Source organism: Dasypus novemcinctus, chromosome 5 (genome assembly GCF_030445035.2).
Source record: "Dasypus novemcinctus isolate mDasNov1 chromosome 5, mDasNov1.1.hap2, whole genome shotgun sequence".
NCBI classification, from domain to species: Eukaryota; Metazoa; Chordata; class Mammalia; order Cingulata; family Dasypodidae; genus Dasypus; species Dasypus novemcinctus.
This window is the reverse complement of record NC_080677.1, coordinates 107,308,663-107,335,646: the sequence shown is the minus strand read 5'-3', so window position 1 is coordinate 107,335,646 and position 26,984 is coordinate 107,308,663. Positions and strand designations below refer to the sequence as shown.

Sequence of the window (26,984 nt, the reverse complement as noted above, 5' to 3'; positions counted from 1 at the left end):
TAATTAGGTTGATATTTAATTGCAAGGAACCTGGGTTCTTATACAAGGCAGGAGATGGGTACCAGCAGCTCCCCGTGAGCCTTTCCAGCCTGGGTGTCTGAGGCCAAGGAGATGGGGAAGCATGGACATATGGGTGGGGTGGGGCGCTGGCACAGTGTGTCCTGCCCAAAGCCGAGGGTAGTGCCAGCAGGGATCTGCCCCCTCGGCTGGCCCAGGTCTGCCATCACTCCATGAGGCAGAACTCTGTCTCCTGTGGTCGCATGTTGGGTAACACATACAGAGCCACGGCTGCAATAGCCAAGAACACCAGAGGCTTCCACATCCCAAACATGTTCTGTGGGGACCAAAGGAAAACCGTGAGTAGCCAGCCTTCAGAATCCTTCTCTAAGTCAGAAATCACCTGCCTACTGGTGCTGGAGAGGAACATCATGGATCAGTTTCTCTTATTTCCTGGGTAACCACTGGTGATAATGTGATCTCTCGGCTCCAGCCCTACTAGATATCTGAAGCACCCTCATGTGTATCACCTTAGGTGGCTGCGTTTATGCATACTTCAATTTCTCTCCGTTGAATGAGAATACAAATTCCTGCATATGGAGGCGAGCTCAGGAGCCAGACCTCAAAGATTTTCCAAATGGTTACAATGAGAAAGTGTTAGATGTCATGGTAAGAAAGCGGGTAATTGGGACCTTTGGGGAAAGCAGCTGTACCCAGTGACTTTATGGAAAGTGAAGATCAGGAAATAGACTGAGGGGGGAGTGAAGAAAGTGCATCATTGAGTGCAGGTAAATATGAGATTTTTAAGGAGCCAAAGCTTTGGTAATAGCAACACAGAATGATACTGGTCGATAAAATTTTTAAAAACCTGTTACCTGGAGGGAAGATGCCAGGGACATTAAAACACTCCCCAGTCACCAAGCATGCTGAGTGATTTCCTGGGGCATGTGCTAGAGAGTGTGTAGGGGCTTCCAGACACTGCTGACTGCTGGATAATGTTGCTGATTTGTGGGCCAAGTGATACTATAAGGAGATCCCCAAAAGCACCCTCTAGGGAATATGAAATCTTGAACAAGAAAACACATGGGAAAAAAGCTCCTACTTTTACCACTTTTAAAAATTGTATAAATTGAAAGACAGAATTGGATTTTGAATCATAAGCTCTGGCTTAAGGTAGCAGGATGGTTTTAAGTGAGGATGGAATATTTTGCATTAGTGCTAAGAATGCATTTGCTCAGAGAATAACTGATCTAAAAAAGAGTACTTCTAAGCCAACTATAAAGACCAAAAACAAACCTCCTAAATTTGTGGAAGTAGTTACTAAGAAGAACAGAAGATATGAAATGGAAAGCAAAACAAGTGTTGGAAGTGGACATATGGAGTAACTAATAAAAGAAAATAACTAAAAACCGTGCTAGAAATAATATTTACATGCTTACATGTTTATATCCTAATGTGCATTAATTAAAATGTCTGCCTGATGTTCTCAAAGGAACAAAGAGCCGAAATCCATAAATGTGAACTGGTGCACTTTACACCAGGCAGAGGCAAGATTTCAGAATGGATGAGTAGTAAAGGGAAGATTTGGGTTTCCAAAGGGGCAAGGCATGTCAGTCTTTTTTTTTCAGACTGGGCTACTCAATGGAAAGATCTAGGAAATATGCTTTTGGACTTAATCAAGGACTGCTTTTGGACTTAAACAAGATTTTCCCCATAGTATCCTTGCAGATAACACGAGGAAATAAAGGTAGGATGACAGGACAGTTTGCTGTATGACCATTTGTTCAACGACCAAAGGACTGAAGGAAAGAAAACTTGGAGAGACAACACTCTGAGGCTCACCAGAGGACTCAGTCCTCGGATGTAACTTGGACGAAGATACGGAAGGTGCTCATCACCCCCGAGGATATGAAGCTGGCAGGGAAAGGGAATATTCTGAATCGAAGCATCAAAAACAAAACTTCACAGGTTAGAATTGACTATATCTAATGACATTAAATTGGGATGAATGGAAAATTCTGCCTTTGGCTCGAAAACACCCACTGCAGATACAGAATGGGGAGAGGATGCTTGCCATATGCAGTGTGCTAAGGGATTTTTATAAATAATACATGCACTAAGTTGATGATGTGATAATATTTACCGAAAGAGCTAATGTGATCTAAGGCTGCACACACAGAAGGATGGTGTCCTCTTAATTTTCCTTGAACAAGAAAAATTGCTCAAAATGAGGATAAATGATAAGGGGGGATAAAATTGGAATTTTACCTGTTGCTAATATTAAGTCCTTCTAATCTGAATTATGATCGCCAGGCTGTATTATTTAACCTCTCTATGTCTTAGTTTCTCCATCTATAAAATGATAATAACAATAGCTACCTCATGGGGTTGTTGCAAGGATTAAATGAGTTAATGTATGTACAGTGTATAGAACAGTGCCTCCTCGTACATAGGGTGCATTGTGTTTCTTCTTTTTATTATTTATGTGGTGTTTTATAACACATAAAGTGCTTTCATATACATTAACTAATCTGATCCTCATAAAAATCCTGTGAGGAAGGCAAAGACTTTATATCATCCTTTCTTTATATTTAAGGAAACTCAAATTCAGATTATGCATCTTGCTTACTGTGATAAAGCCTGTGATAAGACAGAACTCAATCGGGTTCTTCAGATCTCTTGTCAGCCATACTCTCTACTATGCTATGCTGCCTCGATCCCTGGATAAGGGACTTAGCCAGAGTACTTGCTTTACAGGCTCCCCCAGGAAGACCTTTCCCAGGAGTTCCTCCCACTCACTCTGATCAGACTTGACTGGGTTTAAGTTGGCAAAACAGAGCTGAATGCTTTGGGTTTCTCTCACTTAGGGCCTTAGAAACCTGGGAGTGTACAGTTATAGGGAGAGACCCCTGCCATTAAAGGAGTTACGGATTGTCCTGAGGAGTTAACGAGAATGCCTAGAAGAAAGCAGAAAGGTTGGAAAAGAAAAATAAAGAGTAGGGAAAGAAAAGGAAACAGTGAGCAGTGCCACCGACAAAACACTGCAGCTGCCACATTAAACTGACTAAACCTCACTTACAGGGATGTGAGAAGAGAGGGTTGGGGAGGGCGAGAGGCAAGAAGAGCAAGAGAAAGGAGCCAAAACAGGCCAAGAGAGTTGATGGTTTCCCGAAGGCAGGTGGAACCCTAGGTTTCCACCTCAGGCTGCGAGGCCACATTCTGCCTCCTGGATTTGGTGTCTGTGGACAGACCAGATTCTGTGGATCAAGGCCCACTGGAAGGTGCCCAGAACGTATCTGTCTTCATTCCCTCAGAACTCTTATGTCTCTGGTTAATGGGAACTTTTCACCAATACACATTCTCCCTGACCAATCTAGCTTGGGAAGCCAATTACAATGCAATCTGGTCCCTGCAAGGGATAAGAAAGCTATAAACTATTTTCTTCTGGCATTCTTTGTTCTGATTTCTCTGGAGACCAGAAGTCCCAAACCAGAGAACTTTTCTGTAGAACCTGCATAATGTGGTACAGGTTTCAGATCCATTTTTATCAAGTTTGAAGGACAAATTGAGGCCACCTGCATAAAAATGATGCTGAGGGGATCACAGCTTTCCAGATCACTTCTTCCCATATATCTCATACGCAATGGGAGAGGGAGAGGAAGTGATTCCTTATTTTGCCATCCTAGGTAGCAAGGGTAGTGAAAGCTTGGTTCTGAGGTTAATCAAAGACAAACAGAGCCCAAGCCAGCCTTGCAGGCAAACATCAGCTCATAAGAAGTAGCCAGGCAGCCTTGAAAGTAGCAACAGTGCTGGGGTCATCCAGAGTTTTCCCAGCCAAGGCCAGAAACTCTGTGTCTCAGGTAAGCATTCCAACTCCCTATCCATTATCAAGACGTGCTGAGAGATTTTACAGGCTTTGTAGTGGGAACCCAAGAAAAAGCTGGAACTCAAACAGACCTGAGCAACACCTGTTATAAAATGGTAAAAGCAAGAAGCAAGCAGCTAAGAGAACAGGGAAAGGGCAACCTGCCCCTCCCTCTACCCTCAGGAGAGGAAGCAATACCAGTACCTGCGTTAGGACGACGTCTCGGCCCACCAGCACCAGAGCAAAGCCGATATGACCACCAGGCCTACGAGAGGCAAGGAGAAGATGGGGGGATCGGGGGCAGGGGATGGCTGCAACATATCAAATGAGAAAGAAGCACAAGGAGAGACCAGGAGATGAGCAGTGGTAAGAAAAGACATAAACACATGAATCCAACAGACAATGAAGATGATAAAACAAAGGGAAAAGAGAAGGGGATCAAGAAGTTAAAAAGCAGGTAAGCAAGAGCAGCAGTATTTCTTCTCTGCTACTTGGTAGCCTGCAAAGATGTAAAACTGAGTGGGTTGAGCAGCAGCTTAGGTCAAAACCAGGTGGCGAGTCCAGCTTTCTGGCTTGTCACATACCTCTCATATCTTGTGAAGCAGGGCTATCTGCATCTAGGCCTTTCCTGTAGGCCAGTGACTCTAGAAAAGTGACTCGCCAGAGTGAAGTCAGGCTCCCTTAGAAGAGCAGGACATAGACATTTCCTGGATGACTCTGGAGAGAGTGAGGGGTCTGCCAGGTCATCTCTCCCCTTATTAACCTCCCCCCCCTTCCTGCCCCTGGCTCTGGTCTGCTTTCCATCAGGTCTCTGAGTACTTTGGCCTCTGGGCCAACAATCTCCTAGGAGGCTAAGGCTGTAATTGTGCGACAAAATGCACTTTGACAAGTTAACAATGGAGAAGGCTTAGTTCTTTGTGCAATCTTCCAGAGAGAAACTGGACCTACAGGTGGAAACATGCATGCCAGTGGAGTTGTCTGCAGAAGACGCTGGACCCACCAGGGCAAAGGACACTTCCATATGTAGACCCATGGAACATAACTCTTCTTTGAAGTAGGACCTCTAACCTTTAGAAGTGTGGCACCACAATACGGAAATGTAGGAGGCTCTGAGTAGCATGTGGTGAAATACGAATTCAAAGAAATATAAACCTGGAGAAGGGGCTGCAGGTGCTCCTATTTTTTTACATCCTAAGTGACGGTCCCACAAGGTTAACAGAACTGCACACAGGATCCTCACCCAGTGCTATGGACTGAATTGCTGGGAAGCTCCAGCTGTCCTTAAGTTGACTGCCTCATCCCACCACAAGACACCTGTTTTCCTTTCCCTGTGTTTAGAGGGACAGAAAGCACCTCTATGGTAACCCAAGGAAGAATTACTGTATTCCGGAAGCATTCAAACTCCTCAGGGCACCAGAGTCCCCTTTAACATCCCCCAGGGCAGGAACTGAGCTGAGATGTATGTGTACAGATGTACCAGTAATTAAAGTACTGAAATACTTCTGTACAGTTGGTAAATTACCCCTGCCATCCTGGCACATTCCCTAGCTCACCCCCACGCCAACCTCAGGAAGATCCAGCAACTGAAGAGTTAGGGCTAGGCTGGTCTCCCCAGACTAGTCAATATTCCTGCAGTACAGGTCATGAAATATTTTGACTATCACCACTGGTCGCCCCCAACCCCCACCCTCCTGCCCTGATATACAGGACCCCATTGCATACACAAGCCCACAAGGAAGGGGTTTCTTCCCCTCACACCCATGAGGGTGTGGCACAACAGCAGAGGATAACCTGACAGGGCACACAGGAACACAGGGCTAAGCCCAGGCTGACGGTGAGGGCACCCTCCTGTCGTGGGTGAGTTAACAGGGTCACCATGGAAATGAAAGGAGTCGGCACTCCACAGGCCCCAGCCTGGAAACAGTGGTCTCTGGCACACTGGTCTGTGCTTGCCTGCTCCCGTGGGGACCGCTCTTCAGCCCCTTCTCCACTTCCACCTGCCCTGCATGCATTGCGTCAGGACATGGTCAGGATATGCCGCCCTCTCCTCCTGGAGAAGGTGCTTCTAGGGGAGGGTCACATGTGAACACTGGGGGACCTGAGCTTTAGGGCCCCTTCCCCACTGGATCCAGCCTTGGGCTGCGGTCAGTTACCTTTTTATTTATTTTTTTGTCTGATCAGTTACCTTTTTGCTCTCGGAAAGGTGGAGGGGGTTGTTCTCCTCTGAGGTTTCTGGGGAAGGGTTGTCGTGGCCCTCATCTTCCTTCCTGTACTCCTGCTCTTGAAACTCTTCACAGTCTTCCTCCTGGTCATCTCTGGACCCGATTTCCACTAGATCTAATGGCTCAGGAACTGGTTCATCCCAGGACTCCTTCTTTGTTTCCTCTTTCTTTTCCTCCACCTCAGCCTTTTCCTCCTCCTTTTCCTCTTTTTCCTCCTCCTCTTTGGCTAGCTTGTCTAAGTCCCTCTGGCTGGCCTTGTAGTACAGCACCACCTCCAGATTCTGCGGGGTGGAGGGAGGGGATGGGGGTGCAGTTACCCACGAAGGTGCCCACCCTTGGTATAAGGCATACCACCTCAAGAACACTCGGCTTCCCAGCCTGGCATAGTGCGAGGGCCCAGCGCTTTATTCTGCTACCTGGAACCAATTTCTCTGAGTATCAGGTAGAGAGCTGCCACCCCTAGTCTCTCTGGACCAAAACATGTATTTTGCCGTTAACCCTTGTCCAACAGCTACTAGCACTAATGATTCTTGGGCCATGCACCTCAACTGTCGCTTCCCGTCCCTCGCATGGCAACTCCTATTTTACCCAGTCCTGTTTCACTTCTTAGTACACAACTGCTTTGAGTAAGTTCCTCTCTTCATGTATCTGGTCCTTCGACTGGGCACGTGGCCTGGGAAGAACAGGGATCCCAGAAAATGGGACGGGGTTAAGTGAAGCAGCTGTTGAGTCGGGGGGCTGTGGCCTGCAGGGGCGTCCCGATGTGAGCTGTCTGTATTCCACTCTCCCGGTGGCTTCCCAGGAAAAGGGAGAAACAAATTTCTACTCGGATGGAACTACTCTGGACCCCAGAAGCTTTTCTACAAATACCTCACCTGACTGATGTGATGATGGGGATGGTGTTTCTTCCATGGACCTCCTCCACTTTGCTGCTTATCTGGCTACTGAGGTTACAACTCACCTTGTCACTGGTCTCAAAGCTGCCATCAGACTTGTCTGGGCTTGGGACGGTTCTCTTTTTATTTTTAACCCCATTGGCATTCTCGTTCATATTCTTATAGCCATTCTTCCCCCTGGTTTCTTTGGGCACAGAGGACTTCTTCTCTTTGAGTTGGCGAAGCTCTTCCTGGCAGCACTGCAGCTGTCCTTCCAGCTGCTCCTGCACTGCCAAGAGCCGCCCCTGCTCATCCATGCTAGCCTGGTACTGCAGCTGCAGCTCCCGCAGCTTGCTCTGCAGTTCTTTGATCTGTAGGTAGTGGAGGGGGCAGTTACCCAGAGCCAGGCCTACCCTGGCAGCCTGGGTCCTGCCTGGCTGTCACTGCCTCAGAAATCCCTTTTACAACCCAGGTAAAGCGGACAATAAAGAAGAAATTACGCTGTAGGAAACGAGCCTCTGAAGAGTTTTGCAAACAATCTCCCTAACTTAAGGCTCCCGATTATTTGCATCTAACATGGACAAAAAAAAAATGATTTCAATTATGTTTTCTACTGAGACCTTTCTGGGGATGGCTTTATTACACGGTCCTTTTTAATGAAAACCCCTACTTCACCCACCCTATTCCTCTAATAGGTACAATTACTCTTGAGAGTGCTAGATCATACGGACTGGCCCCTGCACCTCCCTGTGGAAAGAGCAGCAAGTTACAGCCCTCCCCTCACCGTGATCTGCTCAGCAGGCACCAATGCTAATCAGCCTATACAAGGTGCTGACTGCACTGTGAGTCTCCCCCAGGTGCATACACGGTGACCACCCCTCACCCCCGGACTGTGAGCCATGCCTGGCCAGAGACAATGCCTTCAAGCCCATTCCCAGCGCCGCATAACACTCTTCTCAGCATTAGAAGAGGTCGAAAAGAAGAAGGCATAGCCTTGTCCTCGAGGTGCTTACAATCTGGTTGAGGAGACAATAGGACAAAGTAAAAGAAGGAGCAGAAGTGGCAAAGGGAAAAGGAGAAAAATTACTCCAGGAGAAGAGGAATACATTTCTCATCCTTAGAGGATGACCAGTAAAGCTCAGCATAGTGGGCACCCAAGAAATGTATTTGACTGACAAGATGCAGTGATATAGCAGCCTGCCCAACACCCCAGAATTCAGTCACCATGGTCTGTCCCACTGATGAGGAAAAGGGCACTATCCAGAGCTGGCAGACAGCAAACTCCCGTCCCTCTCACTTCATCCTCTCTGAAATGGAGATGACCGCTCTGGCTCTAGAGACTCCTAGAAACAAACCTTGCCTCCCTGATAGCAGTTACCTCATTCTTGTCGTTTTGGGGAGCAACAGGCTTCTCAAGGCATTCTAGGCACTCCTTGTATTCCTTTTCACAGGCATCCAGCTCTACCTTCAGCTCTTTCTGCTTGCACAGCAACTTCTTCATTTGCTGTTGCAAGAGGCTGTGCTCCTCCTGGCTGATCTGGTACATGGCCTGCACTGTCTGCAGCTTGATCAGCACCTTGGCAACTGTTTTCTCAAAATGCTGTGGAGGGGATGGGGTGGGGGGCAGTAATGATGGCCCCCTGAGAAGCAGCTGCCCTCCACCCCACTCTCTTGCTTGGCTCTTCCTTGGGTACAGAACTCTGGTCATGAGGCCCTAAGGCTGCCCAGAGGGAGCACCGTTTTTCTTCCCATGAAGAGCACCATGCTGTGCTGATGAAGAGTCCTGAATCTTAGGCCTCCATCCCGACAGGAGCATCTCCAGATCAGGGGGCATGAGGGGGAGGCAGGGGCCATAATAGGGCAGAGTGTCTCCTTTGTTTCCAGTGAGCACCCAGCTCAGCTTCTGACCCCACTCCCCACCTCACTTCTTGTGCCCTCCCCCTGGGGACTTTTTAACAAGAGCCCTTCTTTTCCTGCCTGCCCTGTCATCTGGCAGTTACCTCTATGTCTTCCAGCTCGGCAGGGTCAATGTCAGTGCTGCTGCTGGCGTAACTCTTGTGATAGGAGTCAGAGCTACAGGTGCTGTCATAACTCTTCTTATAGGAGATGCTGCTGGTGCTGGTGCAGTAACTCTTGTTCAAAGTCTCGCTGCTATCCATGCTACTGTGATAGCTCTTGAGAAAGCTCTCGTTGCTGACCAGGGTGCTACCGTAAGACTTGTGATAGCCCTCAGTGTCATCAATGGTGCTTCCATAACTCTTGTGACAGTCCTCGCTGCTGGCAGCCGTGCTATCATGGCTCTTCTTGTAGGACTCAAGGCTCATTTTTATAGAAGGGGACTGGACTTGGAGCAGCTGCATTTCTTCCAGGCAAAGCTGCAGGTCTACCTGTAGCCTCTTCCGCTCCTCTAGGAGCCTCCCTTGCTCCTGCTGCAGCAGCTCCTGCTCAGTCTGACTGGCATCGTACATCACCTGCAGAGCCTGCAACTTGGCGATGAGCTCCTTGGACTGCCAGGGGTAAGGGCAGGGAGACATTGTTACTCTAAGACATTTTAGTCCTTCTAGCTGCACCCCTCCAGTGCAGATGTCTGAGGGCACACTTGAGAGAACTGTACACCCCCACTTCAGTTCTACCACAGTCTATGTCTTGGACCTAACCTACAGGTAACTGGCATGTGTCAGTTTCTTGCTCATTTGAGAAAATCATCGCCAGGAAAATATGCCATGATGCCTGGGTTCCTTTTTTCCGCTGGTTGCTGTACAGTGCTCAGTGGGTCTCGAGAACACCCTGGCTCCTACCCCACCCTCCTCTCAGTCAGGTGCACCCATTACCCCGACTTTTAGGCTCAGTCTGCACCCAAATTTAAAATCATTCCTATGCTTGCAGGTGAGCATACAAAGAATTCCTTCCTCAGAAGATGTGGACTTGGAATCAAGGTCTTACTCCTAGTCCCTGTACCTCCTGCCCCAATTCCAAATCTGGGCTCTGGGCATGCTTCCCAGGGCTTCTGGGCCAGGCTTATTGGCTGCTGATGTCCAGGATGAGAGCTGATCGGTTAAGGTAATATTTCATTCTGGGTCCTGGTCTCTGCATTACCCAGGCTTTCGGTGGGATATCTGATGCCCCTGGAAAGTGACCAGTTCTCCCAGCTTGGACTTCTGCTACTCCCTGGTTCTCCCTGTCCAGTCTAATAACTGAATGAACAGAGTTAGCCTGAACTGAAACTGTACCTGTTCTTCCTCGCCCAGACCAAGACCTCAGCCCTGAATAAATCTGTATTGAAATCTCTGTGATGTCACAGACACAAGCCCTTCTTGCTGGGCTTGAGATGCATCAATTCTCTGGTCTAACCCCCATGACCTGGCTGCGTTACTGCCACCAAAGTTCCAATGAAGATAGTGTGGTCAGTGCTCAGAACTCCATTTGCTAGGACTTCCTCCTTTGGAGGTGAATGGCTTCAGATTTGCCTCATGTAGAACACTAAAAGGTTATAGATTTTGATAATCGGGAAGTATTCTTTTCAGCTTTTATGAGGAAAGAGTACCACAGTTAGAATCAATCTGAAGGAACCCAGCCAAATTCTAAACTGATACTATACACCTTGAAAATGATATGTTAAAGGAGTTGCATGAAGTCATCAGAAGACGACAGACTTCTGGGCCATTCCTGTTCTGTTCTAAGTGTGAGCAGTGCTTCAATGGCTGTGCATATGGCTGGGGTCACATCTTACTGGACCCCAAGAGTGAGCATGGCTGGTGAAGGTGAGGGCTTCAGCCTCCTCCTTAGCCCTGGCCAAAAGGCCTTCCTAACTCTGACCCTTTTGTGGAGCCCCTGTCCCTTCGATGTTGGTGTCCTCAGGAGAGCTGCCCCCTGGCCTGGCACTGCCTTTTGCTATAGTTACCTGGCTCTGACCAGATTTTGAGGATTTAGGCAATTTGGAATCCTCGGGATTCTTCAACGCCTTCTGGAAATGAGAATCTTTGAAAAGTCGCAGCTGTTCCTGCAGCTCTGTCTGTTCTTTCAATACAACTTCTTGATGCTGTAATAGTTTTTTCTGTTCATCCTGCATGCCTTGGTAGAGCAGTTGTAGTTCACAAAGGTCTTGTAACTTTGTAAGTAGCTCCTGACTCTGTGAGGTAGAGTGGAAGGAAGGAGGCAAGGACTTGTGGTGGTTAAACGGGAAGACCCAGGCCTCCTGCTGGAGACCATTCCCTTAAGAATCCCTGTGTGGGCTTGGCACAGCAAAACTGGAGATGGGGGGGATGTCTTTTTTATGGAGACATGCTAATGAGTAGAAAGAATGTTTTATGTTTGAATGTATTTTGTAGTTTTTACAAAGTGTGTTCAAGTACGTTTTCTCCAGATAGACTAAACATCTAAACATAAAGTGCTGCACTGATTCCAAGGTATAAAATGTATTTTAAGATTTAAAGCCCTTATGAGAAAAGGCCCTAATCAGCTAGAACTCTGCTTTGGGGTTTGGGGAGATTGGCAATAAAGTAAGGAGTGGTTGTTTAGAAAAATAAATCCAGTCTCTACCCTTTTATTTTACCCAGGTATAGTTATACCTGGGAAGCTTCTCAAAGTAGCTTCGCCATACTTAGCATTCCCTGGCTGTGATTACCTTAAGAAGGAGACCAGATTTGGGTAGCGGGAACGCGAGCCTGTGCAACTCTTCTTGCAGCTGGCCCTGCTCCTCCTGCAACCTCCTCTGATCCTCCAGGAGCTCGCACTGCTCCATCTGCAGCTGCCCCATCTCCTTCTGGCTGGCCTTGTACTTTTCCTGCAATTCTGTCAGTCTGGCCAGCAGTGAATCACACTGTGGATGGGGTTGGGTATGAAAGTGTGGTTACTCTGTAAGGTAAGCTGATCTTTCTTTGCACTGTGTAGCTAGCACGGTGCTTCTGCTCTCCTCTGCCTCTTGAGAATCACCAGGGTTTCCCTCCTGGTACAGTCACCATGGGCAGATCACCCCCAGGTCACCCCAAGCCAAGCCGTATGGTATGTACTGCTACAGACCAGGCCTAGAAGCTGAATGGGGAAACCCCCGCAGGCTGCTCTTTCAGACTGTTGGCTGGTTGTGCTAGAAATTTCTTCTACTCTTTCTTCCTGAGGGCAGTTTGAGGAGAGTTATCAATGCCTCTCCCTTCTCCTCCCCCACCCCCTTCTTTTTCTCTGGCCCTTTCCTTTGGCATACCATTTTCCCACCCTGCTGGGAGTTTCGGCTCCTGATCCCCCTTGATGCCTAGTTGTTTTTAGACTTGATTATAGTTCCTTACCAATAAGGACTTAATTTCCCCATTTTTGTTTTCATAATCATCTCTTAAAATGTTTAGAAAAGTATGAGCTATTGCTGAATTTGCATTGAGAAGACTACTTCATCTAATGATTCCAAGAATCTAAGTCTTTTAATATCTGACTAATCTTGTTTTGTTTGTCTTTATTTTTTTTTTAATGTAACATTCAAAAAATACGAGGTCTCCATATACCCCCCACCCCCTATCTGACTAATCTTAATGCGATTTTATGATTAGGAAAAAAAAAAAAAAGCTATCTCTCTATGCCTGCATGCTTCTCCTTTCCCAGTCTCTTTCCCTGGGAGATGAGGTGGTGTTTGGGTCATGGTATAAATTGCTGGCTGTCCCCAGGCCACTAAATTGAGTAGTAGAGGAAGGGGCAGTGTGAGCCTGGGTATAAAAAGGCAGATGGACCTCTGAGGCAGCCAAATGAGGCAGCCACTTCCTAGTCCTGTGTCTGCTGGAGGTCTTTTCCAGGGACACAGCCTGCTGTTGGCCGTAACGGAGCTACCCAGGATTCTGGCAGAATGTGACTATCTCCACTGTCTTTGGAGAATCTTATGCCTTTTCTCCAACATACTTAAAAGACTCTTTCTTTTCCTAGTGACTGGGAGCTGAAAGTGCTCAACACAAGGTAACCGATAATGATTTGCCTGTTATACACTACGGAAAAAAAAGAAAATGAATAAGGCCTTATTTAACATGACCAGGATTTATTACTACAAGGAAGCAAGAGAAGAATAGTATTCTGCTCAACTTAAAGAGGGTAAAATTCAAGCTTAGAGAATTTAACTACTTCAAAGGTACAGAATAAATCCATGGCAGAGCCTAGGTTCTTCTAAAACCCAGTCAGCACTCTGCGTATAAGACCAAACCCCCTTGTAAGGACATCTGCAGTCTGCCTCAGGGAACTGGACTCTCTTTCTAGTTCAAACAATAATAGCTGTGCATATGGACCTATGAGTCTGCACTTCTCTGTGACTCACTAGATACTACAGTTCTAATACCAGTGTACAAAAGCCTAGACACGTGGAGGTCATGTGTGAAAGCTTCAGGCAGTCAGACTGTGATCCAGATGTAGTGATCCTACTAAGCAGTGGCTCTGGCTCAACACTGATGTCAAGGCAAATGGTTTTAAGGTTAGCAGCACGTGGCTCTGCCTCTGGTTCCAGTCCTGTCACACTCAGCTGTGACTGAACTGGAAGCCCATCAAGACTTCATCTTTTGCCTCTATACCTCCTTTCTCCCTGGTGTCCAGGAGCTCTCACCTCTCCTAACTACAATTACCTTATTAGCACATTGTTCCTTGTCCTCTGGAAGGGGCTGGCTGGCCTTTAGCTTCTTCAGCTCCAGTTGGCAGAGTAGGTAGTCCTCCTCGAGCTGATCGTACATGTGCTTCTGCCGCTCCTGTTCATCCTTGTTGGCTTGGTACAGCTGCTTCAGCTCCTGAAGCTGGGTGTTCATCTCTTTATTCTAGGTCAGGGGAGGCAGGCCCTGCCATCAACCCAATAGCCCCCTGCCGCTGCACTCTCTCCTCTCAGGCAGGGACAGAGGGATCCTCCCCTGTCCTTTCCAGCCCCAGTTTTGTCCCGAGACGCTAAATGCAGAACTTTGGGGGCTTCCTTTCTCTAGGCTGATTGTCTGATGGAAAATCAAAGGAAGCTAAAGGCATCGTGATTCCCTGAGACCACCTTTCTAATAAGTACCTTCTTATCCCCCTCATCAACAGCTACGCCACCAAATACTTACTATTCCCATTCCTCCACTGCGCTGTTACCCTTACAGAAGAGCCTGCCTTGCCACACTCTCCCTCACCTGAAGCTCCTTTTACCTTCTCATTGCTCTCCTTGAAGCAGGCCTCCATATCCCTAAGGCGCCGCACCTCCGCCTCGTGGCACTGCAGGTCCTCCTGCAGTTTATGCTGCATTTCCATCAGCTTTTCCTTCTCACACATGAGGTTCTGGTACTGGAGCTGCATCTTCTGTAGCCGGCACATTAACTCCTATGGTGGAGGGTGGGGTGGGGCTTTGGGCAGTGCCTCTGAGATTCTTGACCCACTCACTCTTCTGTTTGAGTGTCAGACACTGACAGTTCAAGAATTTACCCCTCCCTGCCCTTCAGTTACTGGTTGTCCTCTTACCTAACGTAGTCCTTGAGGATGGCTGGAATTTTACCTGTGGTGCTGTACAGGTGGCAGCTGGTCTACTCTCACCCACCTTCCCCTAAACCTCAGGCAGCACTGAGTTGTCCCCTCACCCCTGGTCACTGTTACCTTCTCATTTTGGCTTTCTATGACTGTGGGTTTCATGACCTTGAGCTGCCGAAGCTCAGACTGAAGTTGTAGCTTCACCTTCAGGAGCTCATTCTGCTCATTCTGGCTAACATCATACTTTTCCTGAAGGGCACAGAGCCTGGTCTTCAGTTCCTCATTCTGTTGTGGGGAGGATGTACGTAGAACAATTACTCTCAAGAAACAGCAGACCCCTCTACAGATCAGTTTGGTTTCTTCTGAGAAGCAGATATCTTGAGGAGCTCCCACAGGTCTATTGGTTTGGCCTCTTCTCTGAGGCAGACACTCAATAACGACCACCTTTTCTAGAATGCAAAGCTATATATAACTTCTCAAGTTGGTCTCCAGTAGACATATCCTTGGAGCAAGGGCAAGAGTCAGCTGAGCCCAACCTTATTCTCTACATTCATCCTCCCCTGAAACAGCAACTCAAGGTAGGCCCTTCTGCCCTTCCCAAACACCCTTCCCCTGTCAGTGTTTACCTGAGCAACACTGTGAGAGGTCTGAAATCGAAGCACCTCATTCTGTGCGCACTTGAGCTCCCTCTGCAGCCGCCTCTGCTCATCCTCACTGACTCGGCGCTGATGCTGTAGCTCTTGCAACTCACAACACAATTCCTTACACTATGCGGGAAATGGAACAGGAAGGCAGCTTTACTACAAGTATCACATGGACTCCAAGAACAGACTAGAGGAAAGAGTAGCATTCCTTCTATTGGAATATTTATATCAGGCAAGGAAACAGGTCCCCAGTATACTACCTCCTGCCAAAGTGCATGCTTTATGTGTCGGCCCTGTACCTAACGTCCAGGAAGTACCTCCTACCACAGGCCAGGAGAAGGTAAAAGAGAGACGACGAAAGGTGCCTACCTTCTCCACCCCTCACGCCCTACCTTGCTCTTCATGCCATGCATTTGCTCCTCAGCTCCCAGCAGCTGCTGTCGCAACAACTGGGTTACAGGATCGGGCTCTAGGAAATCCATTTCTGAAGTCTGAGACTCTGCCGACATCACATTCTTTAGTGTATGGGATTCCAGCCACCTTTCTGTTGCTCTTCGTGTTCTGTAACCCAGAACCCCAGAGCTAAGTTGGGAGGGAGCTTTACCTGGCATCACCGGCCAAGCATGCCTGGTCCTGACGCCTTCATTTTAGGCAAAAAGAGAGTACGGAGCCTCAAATAAACATGTTTAGAAGATTACATAAAATGTTCCCAGGACCTCAATCTGCAGATGTAAGAATGGCAGTCCAACTGGGCTTGACGCTGGACCTGGTGTTAAGCCAGCTCCAATCTGGAGGCACTGTCTGTTAGACTGAAATAAGCTGTGCAGACAACAAGGGAATCACCACTGGGCCCTCTAGGCAAGAGCAAACCAAGCCCCAATGCCTCGAATGGAAGCAAACTGAAATTTAGCACTCACTCAACTCTAGTCCTAAAACAACTATGTTGGATTCCTATGCCTAATTCTAGATGGCATCCTTGCCCATGGACCTTCCTTTAGTGGCTGTCCCCAGGGGAAAGCCCAAGGCAGAGGCCTACAGAGCCCACTAGCCTCCTGGCTTTACCTCTCACTCTCCAGATCTGCAAGCTGCCCTGTGAGGCTGCTGTTGCTCTCCTGCAGGGCCCGGTACTCCTCGTTCAGGAAGTGGCAGCGTTCCCGCAGTTGATGCAGTTCTTCTGCAGGGGACAAGCAGAGGGAGGTGAGATCCTAAAGAGAAAAGCACTAATGACCAGCCCCCAATTTTCCTGCCTAGAACTCTGAGAGCAGAAGACTGAATAGCTAGCTTCTTTTTTTTCTGAAGACAGAAAAGAGAGAGTGCATGCAGAGGGCCCAGAAGACTGCACACACCAAGGGGTCTTTGCCCTCTTTCAGGAAGCTACCCTTCTTCTCTTTCTCCCATGTTTGGCCTGTGTGCCAATCTTCAGCGCTCTAACCAAGGCAGGCCCTTGAAGTTCTAGGAGCTTTGGAGGCTTTAATTAAGTTTTTGACTCGCTGTGTTTAAAGGCTCTATTGAACTGTTCATGATTACCTTCCTAGTATGCTTTTTATTTTTTTTTTTTAGGCCAGCAAAAAGAAGTTATTGGGAAATGGGGGAGAAAGATGGAAATACACACCAAGATTTGGTGCGGGCTCTACTATGCAGAGAGTCCCAGGCATACTGAATTTCCTTTCACTTCCTGTATCTTCATACCAAATACACTGACATGGATGTGGTAAAAAAATTCCTCCCACTGGTCTTATATCTGTTGACAGAAAATTCCATCCCAACCAGACTCACATATCACCCTCAAGCATTTGAAGATGGACCTGGTTGAAAGGCCCCAGCACTTGCCCCTACGTACCAGTCCTCAAAATTTTTTAATACTGTGATAAACACGAACACTCACATATATTTTGTTTCTTTGTAAGAATAATTTTTCTTAGAACATTAATTCTACTCATATTTAAGAAACATTAGCTTGCTTTACTTAGAACATAAGGCCTATCTTTCCTGTTATAGGATCAATGCCCTAAAAGTTACTGCTAACATTTGCTCTTTTTTTCAGTCAGAATTCCTTGGAATACTGTAGTTTACCACTGAAGAAAGGAAACTGATCTTTAATGAAAACCAACCATGTGCTATGCATTAGATTGGAACGTTTCAGCTTTAGATTCAGTTAGTGTGTGAATGCTTTCAATATGAAAGGTGTTTCATTTAATTCCCAAAATAACCCTGAAAGGTTTTTTTAAAATAAACTTTTAATTTTAGAATGGTTTTAGAGTAAGAAAAGTTGTAAAGAGAGTTCCCTCTGAGGTTTCTCACCCAGTTTTCCCTATCATTAACATCTTACATTTACCATAGTACATTTGTCACAACTAAGGAATCAACATTGGTACATTACTATTAACTAAACTAGATTTTCCCTAATGTCTTTTTCCTGTGCCAGGATCCCGTCCAGCTATAAGGCTTTACTGACTCAGTTCTCAAAGATGTGGAAACTAAGGCTCAGAGAGAGATAATAATCAGACTAAATTCATCCCACTAATTAGTGGAGATGAGATTCTGAACTCAGGTTTGTTTAACTCCAGCCCAAGCCTTTCCACTGCCTCTCCTAGAATCACCAGCCCAAAGGTTCTTGATGCAGATGGGAAAATGCGCAGTTCTTCGATTCCTTGTTAACTGCCTCTGCTTGGCCTGGCTTAATATAGGTCCTCCATGACACCCAGATCATAAATCTAGTCTCAGGATAAAGGCAAACTCTCTGATGTCATGAGTCCTAGCAACTAGCTGGGAGACTCACTGTCTGAAAGCAGAGCTCTAAGCTTTTCGGTACCTCATGTATTGCTACAAATAACCTCTCTTCCTTTCCAGCTGGCTTGTGCTCTGATTTTTTACTTCTAAAGCTTTAATTTTGGGGAGAGCTAAAGAAGCCAAGAAATTAGAAACCTAGGACCTGGGGGTTAGGCCTGGAGGCCTACCATAAAGCGATCCAGGCAAAGCCCAATGCTACCAGACTAGGAGAAAGAGTTCTCCAAGGTGACAGCCTCCCCCACTTTCATCTTGGAACTGGAAACTTTCCCAGGAAAGGCTTTCCCACAGTCAAATCAACAAATGCCCAATGGAAGCATTCCCAGGGCACATCTACATGGTGCTATTTTATAAACCACTGTGGACTGGTTATGTGACATCTGGGTAAGTTTTTCTCCCTTATTGTCTTGAATTCAACCTAGAGACTCTTTGTCGAGGTTCCTCATTCATAACCTAAGAGCACCTGCCACCATCTTCTCATATATTATCTCCTCTGCTTGATTTATTGACTGACAGACAAGGAGGAGGGCTGCTCTCATACCTTGCATCTCAGTGATATCCGAGAGAGTTAAACTGTTGGATGGGTCAGAGCTCTTCATTTCTAGTTCTGTACGGAGGGAGGAGATCTCCATCTCATACTCCCCCCGAATGCGTTCCATGTCATCAAGTTCGGTCTGCATCCGGCATAGATCCTCCTGCAGGGATGCGATGTCACTCTCATGTTCAGATGTGGCATCCTCCGCTGCTTGCCGCAGAGTCTGGATCTCGGTCCGGGCCAAGTGCAACTCTTGTTCTATTTCCTTAAGTTCATATTCCTTCTCACGCTCCAACAGAGAAATCTCCTCCCGTAGAGACCTCAGTTCACCTGCAAAGCCCAGAGAGTGTGATGGTCAGGAAGATAAGTAACCCAATCTACTGTGTCTTAGAGGCATAAAGTTAAAGGTAGACTTATTTCTTCTCTGGAAACTCCTGACAATCTAGTCTCCACTCCATCAGAGAGGTATAGCTCCAGCTGGTAAGAAATAAAGGGAATACCTAATGAGAATAGAGAGTGAATCTATGTAGAAAGGTGCAACAGAAAAGTAGATTTTGAGGCCTGGTCCCAAAAGGAACAATTTAAGCACTTCTAAGGAATTGCCCGACAGTTAAACACAAAACCTAATTTATAGTGTTTTGCTGACACACTGTGTCTTTTCCAAAAATTGCCTGACTAAAAAAAATTCAGACTCTTCTCACTTACTCAGCCTGGGAGCTCAGAAATAACAAGAGTCTCAGAGCTCCCACGAACTGCCTGTGGTAAGTACTGGCCCCCAACCAGTGAATTTAGAGTTCACAGCTGAAATTCAAATGTAGGTTCATCACATGATAACCAAACGGGAAAATAACCTAAATGTCCATCAATTAGGGATTGTTTAAATTGATGATGGTTAAATGGGATACCCTGCAGTTATTTAAAAGAAAGTGGTGGATCTATAGAGAAGGTATGGAAAGGTTTCCATAATGTTTTAACTAGAAATAAAATTGAGATGTAAAATATATGGTAGGAAAAAATTTTGATGTATGTTACAGAAACACACAAATATACAAAGAGAAATATCTTCAATAATCTGTTCCCCAAATCATGGAGAATGGTTGTTTCTGAGAAGCACAGGACAGCATATGATGGAGACTTTTATTTTCCACATCATATATTTCTGTACTGCTTAAATTTTCACTAGCCTGTACTTTAAAATAATATATATATATACTGATTTACAAAAGAAACTATCTGTGGAGCATCTCAGGGTTTCTGGACACAGGTACCTATCTGGGATTAGGAAAGCCTAAAAGTGGAGAGAGAGTAAAATGCAGTGACACCAAGAGAATTCAGGATTTGGGGGTCAAGTTCAGGGAAATAATGAGGACTGGATTGAGATCTCCCAACTCTCCCACCCCCAACTCCTGCACAGTCTACTCACCATACAGATTTCAACTTTCCCTCACCTTACCTCCCCCCAAACTAAGTGAAGCCCTCCATAAATGCTCTCATAGCACTTTGTACTTTGCATGTGTGTATTTTTATATATATATATATACACACATATATAAATGATATTGGTCTTCCCCTCTTTTGATTATCAAGATTCATGAAAGGCAGGGAACACGTGTGTTTGGCTCATCATTATCACCCAAGGATCTAGTATTGCGTCTGGCATAACGAAATTCAGTAAGTATTTGCTATATTTATGCATAAATGAGGTAGAGGTTCACGCATTCAGTAAACTTTTACTGAATATCTACCATGCGGACAGCATTTTATGTTTGAGTTTTTGCTTTTTAATTAGAACAGAAATAGACTTTGAGAGTAAAATTTAACACAATAACGCAGGTATAAATGCTGAGTGGACAAGAAGTCTCAGGGAAGGTCTCCTGCCCTATTCTTCCAAACTCACACTGCAGCTGGGGCACATCTCTTGCCAGTCTTTCTTGCTTTAGAATGATCTTAGCTGCCTCCTCTCCCAGGTCTAGTCAAGGATTTATTGATCAACTCTGCGTGAAGCCCAAGCATTTCCACTTAGATTCTCTGACTTCCTCCGAATTTGAAAGAAGAAAGTCCCTGCTTCTTGGCGCTTACAGTCTAGTGCCCGAGTCTGCGACCGGCTTTCTGTGGGGAGTAGGGATGGGGGAGTCAGATCGACCTCCACTTCCCTAACACGCACTTGACGCAGGGTTCAAATCACTCTTAGGTTCTCCTCTGGAGTCTGTCTTGAAAACATAGCCTCCTCAGACCCACCTGGGAACGGAGGCAGGGGCAAGACTTGGCGTAAGGTCTCCCAGAGGCAGGAAAAGCTCTTAATTAGGAACACAAACGGGCAGGGTCGGCCTCGGGTGAGGGGGCGGGGCCTAGAGACCGAGGGGAGGGGCTTATCCGGAAGCTGGGGTGGGCGGGCCCAGGCCGGGGGTTGAAGGGCCGGTCGGGGTTGGGAAAAGCTGGCGCCGGTTGGCAGCGGGTCTGGGACGGTCGGGACGGGCCGAGCGCCCGGGAGTCGAGCTGCGGAACAGATGGGTTGATTCTCACTCACTCGTTATGGCCTCCATCTCGTCGGCCCCCCGCAAGCGGTCTCCCTGGGGGGGCCTCCCGCCGCCCGGCCGGTCCCGGCCCCCCGAGGGGCTGTGGCCGCCCGAACGGCCTCTGAACACCAGCTACCTCTGGAGACGCGCGCGCCCCCTCTTGGCGGAAACGGGCAACCCGCGTGCGCAAAGACCCAGGTTTCCTCCCGCCGGGCGGGGAGGGCCGGCGACTCCTCCAGACCCGCAGCCCGGGTAGTAGATTAGCAGCCCTTGACTTGGATTACGTCTAATCCTAGAAACAATCCTACTGAGTAGGGAGTCGCTCTAGATCTTTGTTTTCCCAGGTGGTTTCCAACCTGCATCTCCTCTTCAATTCTGACCTTTTCCTATTTGAAGGAAAAATGTCCCTTCTCCAAACAAAGGTTATTGCCTTTTTCTGTTTTATGGATCTTTTCCTTCATGATACAAGCATGATTTAGTGTTTCCTGTCTATAAATAAATAAATAAATCCATCTCTCCCTTTCCAACTACTGTTATCCCATTGCTACTATATTTCTCTGCTTCTCTTCAAAACAAAACTGAGTTATCTGTACTCACTGTCTCCATTTCACCTTCCATTTCTGCTTCAACCCCAGTCCAATCAGGCTTCTGTCTTCACTGAAATGTCTCAGAGTCCTCCATCTTGCCATCCAATGGCCAGCTTACTTGTCTTAGCAACTTTTGCCACAGTTCATCATTATCTCCTTGAAGCACTTTCTGCTCTTGACTTCCAAGCTGATATGCTCCAGTTCCTCCTACCTCATTGTCTTTTGCCCGTTTTTCCTCCTCTACTGGACCTCTAAATACTGGTGTGTCTGGGACTGAATCCTTTTCTCTCCCCTTCTTGTATTTCCCCACAATCTCCCATGGATTCTGATACCATCTATGCTGATGGCTCCCAAGTGTATATCTCCCGCCAGCATTTCTCCCCTGGTTCTCTATTTACATACCCAACTGCCTTTCTAACATATTCACTTGGATGTCTAATAGCCATCTGAAACTCAACTTGTACAAAATCTAAATTTTAAATGGCTCCCCTTGCCCCCAAACTTTTTCCTTACCAAGTCTTCCCCATCCCAATAAATGGTACCACCATCCATACAGATTCTCAGGGCAAAGTTATGTTTCCTCTTTCTTACCCAATTCATTAGCACATGCTGAGGGCTCCACCCTCAAAGTATATTCTAAATCATCTCCATTTCTTCCTAATCCAAGCGACCATCATCTCCTGACGGAACTATGGCAATAACCTGCTGACCAGACTCCGTTTCTACTTCCCCTGTCCCAGTCCAATTTCCACACAGGTCAAAGTGCTCTTTTAAAAAGTAAAGAAGATCATCTCACCCTGGCTCTGGCTAAGGCCTTCCCATGGCTCTCCAATATACTCAGAATGAAAGCCAAACCTCTCCCCTGGCCTCGAAGGCCTTTGTAATCAGGCCTCTGCCTGCCACTGGGAAAGCTCTTACCAGAGTCCTCCATATGCACTTTGCTTCAGCCACCATGGCCTTTGTTCTGTCCCTCAAACGCAACAAGCTTATTCTTGCCTCTGGGCCTTTGCTATTACTGTTCCTTCTGCCTGGTATACTCTTCCCTCAGATTTTTGAAAGGCTGGATCCTTCTCATCATTCAGCTCTTAATACAAATGTCACCTTCTCAAAGAGGACTTTTCTAACTACCCATCTATAACAAACTCCCACCCCATGCCATCTCTCTCTATCGTATTACTATATTGCCTTTATAGCATTTATTGCCCCCTGGATTTGTATTGTTTGGCTATTGGTTTATTTTCTGCCTCCCCTTTTAGAATGTGCCTCTTAGGGCAGATACCTGGTCTGTCTTGGTCATGGCTAGTCTTTCAAGTACACAGGGACTCAATAAATGATTGATGAACAAATGAATTAGTCCTATTTTACAGATAAGAAACCCAGTCTCAGATTAAAATGACTTGCCTAAGATCACAAAGCTTAAAGTGGCAGAGCCGGGCCCAAGAATCTAGGTGATCTGAGGCCCATGATCACACTCATCCCCGTGTGACACATCTCCTGCCATTTCTCTCCTCTCACCCTTGATTGTCTACTTTCCCTGCATATACCTTTGCTTACATCTTCTGTCCCCTTCTTTTTCCCTCCCCACTCCTATAACCTTGCTTGCTCCTCTCTAGGCCTGCTTTCCTGCCTTCCTTTTTTCTCCATTTATACTTTTCTTTTGGTTTGATCTTACTTCTCCCTGGAGAGTCCCTGCTGTTTTCTAGGGCAGCTCCCCCAAACCTTCCGGAGGCCCACAGAAGTAACAAAAGCTGCCTCTTTATTTGGTGGTGCAGTGGAATGTGGGACATCTGTCCTGTAGCTACCCAGAGACAAAAGGATGTGGGCGTTGGAAGGAAGGGATTTCTGGGCCAAAAGCTCAGGTCTTAGGGAGCAAGAGAAACATTCTCATCTGTGCCCCTTAATCGATGCACAGAGGCCCTCTGGTCACTGCCCTTTTCCACAGTGCTTTTGGGGTGAGGGGTGGGCAGACAGGAAAAAGGAATCTGGCCTGGAAGAGGACGCTGGGAGAACAAAGGGAGAACAAAGGGATGCAGGAGCAGAGAGAGGGGCTGAAGGAGAGAAAAAGGAGAGTTAACCAGAGGGAGGTTAAGAGAAGGGAAGGCAAGAAAGGGAAGGGGAAGTCAGAAGAGTTAGGAAGAGATGCAAAGAAGAAAGGAAAGTTGATAGAGAATGGAGAGACAAGAAGAAAAGGGTGAGAACAGTAGAGAAAATGAGGGAAAAGCACTGAATTAGGTTCTTTTTGTCTGCCATGCTTCAATCAAACTATCAGGAAAAAAGTACTTGGGTAGCAACGTAGCTGGCCACCTCCCCTCCAGTCCTAGGCCTGGAGATTACCTTGGAGCTCCTGGATCTGCTTGGTGAACACCTCTGCTTGCTGGGCACTTGCCAGCCGTTCATCCTCCAGGAGCCCTGCAGTGAGGGGGGGGGACAGGGTCAGACCTTGGCCCCATGGGAGCACAGAGCCTTTGGGCGAGGGCCCTGGGGTCCCGACACAGGTGCTCACCCTGCAGCTCCAGGGAGTCGTCCTCATGCTGCCCTGCCAGTTCCCGGGTCTCCTCCAGCTCCGCCACCAGCTGGAGCACCTGAGCCCTCAGCTCCTCCAGCTCCGTCTCTGTGAGGCTCAGGCCCCGGTGCTTGCCAACCGACAGGGAGCCCACGCTGCCAGCTTTCTGCACTTGTTCTTCCTCTTCTTCCACCTCTTCTTCTTCTTCCTCTTCCTCCTCCTCCTCATAGAGAGCTGGGAGTAACACCTCCCCTAGGAGAGAGGCTCACCTCATCAGTCACAGCCACCTTCTTTTCCACAGTCCTCCGAGGGCCCTCGAACTCACTCTCCCAGGGTGAGACGGTATGATAGTGCTGCCCGGTGTCCCCCATGGAGGGGCAAGACCTGCAGTCCTGATGAGCCCCCGGGCATGAGGGTCAAGTTTGGAGGTAGCCCTTCCCAGCCCTTTGCCCTTGCCCCTTCCTACACCTGCCTTTGGGCAAGCTGACTGGCGAGGTGCTGGCTCAGCCACAGACTTGCACTAGGCTCCCTGGTTCTTTTAGTTCTGGTCTCTGGGTAGTGGGACAAAGGGCCAAGAAAGAATTCAGACATTAGGCATGTCTTTAGGTCAAATGAGGCAAGAGTTATGCTTGGGAGTTGGCAGACAATTAGAAAATTATCTAGGCAGCTTGTGAGAAATCAGTTTTTTGATAACAAGAAAGCATTTAGTAAGTAAAGAAAACATCCAAACAAAACGATTCAGTGTTTTGGGCAAACACCAGGTCCCTTTCAAATGTATATTATCAAATAGCTTTTTTGAAGTTTTCTACCAGGCCCAGTCTCCTTTTCCCTGTTGGATGCCAGGAGGTCTCCTCTCCCCTACCCAAGTGTAGGGGAGTCCCCAGGCAGTTCTCACGGGGAAGTCTTAGGTTGTACTTGTGTGTAAAACAAAGCCTATCCATTTAATGCACTAAGAAACTGGGATGTGCAGATCCTCAGCCTCTGGCTGCAATTATCCCTTCCTTGCTGCAATGCAGTTCCTCTAAATAACAAACTCTTGCCTAGATGGTGACTGCTTGCCTTAGTTTAAATTTATGAATCTCTGGTATTATTTTTTCCCATTGGCAGCCTGACGTTCATCTGGGACCCCTTGCATCATCAGGGTTCCCCACATCGCGTATTCAGAGGGGCTCGCCAACACTTCACAGGTAGTTCTGGAAAACGGAGCAGCGCCGGGCATGGTGTTGGCAGCACCTGCCAAGTCACATGGGTGTGGTAGGAGTTTGGCCTTTTCATCTGCCCCCTTCCTAGGCCCTCTCTTTCAGGCAGTAAGCTATCCTAGAGAACCACAGCCACACCCCTGTTTTTTCTTTTCTTTTCTTTCTTTTTTTTTTAGGTACTAGGGGCTGGAGATTGAACCCGGGACCAACCTTGTATGCCGGAAGCCTGCGGCACTCAACCACTTTGTTTTGCTTGTTTGTTTTTTCAGGAGGCACCAGAAACCGCACCCAGGACCTTCCACGTGGGAGGCAGGCACTCAACTGCTTGATCCATATCCTCTCCCACACCCCTGCTTTTTAAAGTAAGACACAGCTTGGGATCTAGGTCGGTAGGCGGGGAGAATAAACCCTGCTGAAAGGCTGTCCAGCAAGGCGTCTTTCTCTGTCTGGCAGCTCCCCTGGGACACACAGCCTGGTTAGCTGGGTGGCTGAAGCCCCAAAGGGAGGCCCCCAGGACTTCCCTCAAAGCCTGAACCCTGGGGAGGGATGGAGCTCAGACAGAAGGGAGCTAAGGTGAACTGAGGAAGGGTTGTGGGCCGGCTGGGAGCGCTAAGGGTCAGAGAGGATGTAGAAGGGAAGAGAAATCAGTAGCGTGCTGGGGGGAAGGAAGCCTTTTGGGAAAACTTACCCTCCATAGCTTGCATCCCTCGACGTTCCAGGGACCCCCAACGTTGGCCTCTCTTTCTCTCACAACCATCAGACCCCTCATAGGAGCCTAAAGTGGTTACAGTCGGTCCTGTGAGCAGGGAGAGAGGAAGGATTGTGGGATGCGAGGGGCTGCTGGGGGCTGGGATGGAAGGAGAAAGATAAGGAGGCATGCCCTCGAACCTTTTGGAACCCGGAGATTTTTAATCCCGGTGGATGCCCCTGCCCAGCTCTGCGACCCCCTCCCTCAGCCGCCGCTCACGCACTGCTTGCCAGGAACCCCAGCTCTGTGTTGCCCAACCTCATCTGCACCCCAAACTCATCTGCACCCCCTTCCTCCAAGCTCCTCTCCCTTGCACAGTCAGAAAGTGGGTGCGTGAATATATATATATATTTTGTCCGGAAGGGACAGGTAGAAGGTGAGCAAAGACAGAAGAGGCTGAAAGGGTGAGGGGGCAGGCGGAGGGGGGTAGCGGAATCTGCTCGGGGGCCGCTCCCAGTCTCTCAGGGCACCTTGTCCCTCCCGCCCTCGCCCCGCGCTCAGGAGTCTCCGGGTCCCGAGGGTGCTCGGGGCTCGGCTCCCAGGGGCTGGGAGTACTAACGGGGCGAAATGGAGAGGACTCAGGGCTGCCAGGGAGGACGCGGCCAGGGTGGGGAAAATGGAGACCGGGTCGGGTGGAGGGCCGGAATGAGAAAGGCCGGCTGGGGAGGCGAGGAGGGGGGCAGAGGAGGGAGGGGGGAGAGATGGAGAGGAGGAAGGGGCGGCGGGGGGAGCGGAGGGAGGGGCGGCTCTGACCTGCGCCCGGGCAGCTCCAGCCCGCGGCTCCCGCGCCGGCCCCGGCGCCCCCCTCCATGGCCGCGCCCGCAGCCGCCGCGGCGCCCGGAGCACGAGCCGCCGCCGCAGCCAGCCGCCGAGAGGCCGGGGACCCGCGCGGGGCGCGCAGGGCGGCGGGGGGCGGGCCGCGGGGGCGGGGGGCGGGCCGCGGGGGCGGGGCTGGCGCGGCCACCTGACGCCCGCCGCCGCGCGCGAGCCCGCCCTCCCCGCGCCCGGGGGCCGCCGGCGGCTGGGGCTGCTGCTGGCGGTGGGCCCGGCCCGAGTCGACTGC

At 48.3% G+C, this 26,984-nt stretch overlaps 1 protein-coding gene across 7 annotated transcripts; it reads right to left on the bottom strand.

Moving 5' to 3' along the window:
* CCDC136 (coiled-coil domain containing 136) lies at window positions 1-26,772 on the bottom strand. Of its 7 annotated transcripts, XM_071215263.1 has the most exons (19): window positions 26,675-26,772; window positions 25,862-25,969; window positions 23,975-24,226; window positions 23,806-23,880; window positions 18,375-18,698; window positions 16,109-16,220; window positions 15,439-15,607; window positions 15,029-15,169; window positions 14,529-14,687; window positions 14,088-14,258; window positions 13,544-13,729; window positions 11,584-11,778; window positions 10,861-11,088; window positions 8,960-9,466; window positions 8,338-8,559; window positions 7,046-7,330; window positions 6,048-6,365; window positions 4,067-4,173; window positions 1-334 (listed from the first exon to the last, which is right to left on the bottom strand). In XM_071215263.1, the coding sequence occupies exons 1-18, from the start codon at window positions 26,730-26,732 to the stop codon at window positions 4,072-4,074; spliced, it is 3,612 nt and encodes a 1,203-aa protein (XP_071071364.1). In that variant the 5' UTR covers window positions 26,733-26,772; the 3' UTR covers window positions 1-334; window positions 4,067-4,071. The 7 variants fall into 7 exon arrangements, with proteins under 7 accessions (XP_071071364.1, XP_058153318.1, XP_058153321.1 ...); XM_058297335.1 differs by lacking the exon at window positions 4,067-4,173; XM_058297338.1 differs by lacking the exons at window positions 4,067-4,173; window positions 11,584-11,778.
* Window positions 26,773-26,984: the final 212 nt, after the last annotated feature.

Excerpts from the sequence above, each read along its gene's own strand:
- CCDC136 (XM_058297335.1), bottom strand. The coding sequence starts at position 26,732 with ATGGAGGGGGGCGCCGGGGCCGGCGCGGGAGCCGCGGGCTGGAGCTGC. Across the intron at positions 18,699-23,805 it reads GCAGATCCAGGAGCTCCAAG|GTGAACTGAGGTCTCTACGG; the intron begins GTAATCTCCAGG and ends TGGGCTTTGCAG. Across the intron at positions 13,730-14,087 it reads TCAAGGAGAGCAATGAGAAG|AATAAAGAGATGAACACCCA; the intron begins GTAAAAGGAGCT and ends CCCCTGACCTAG.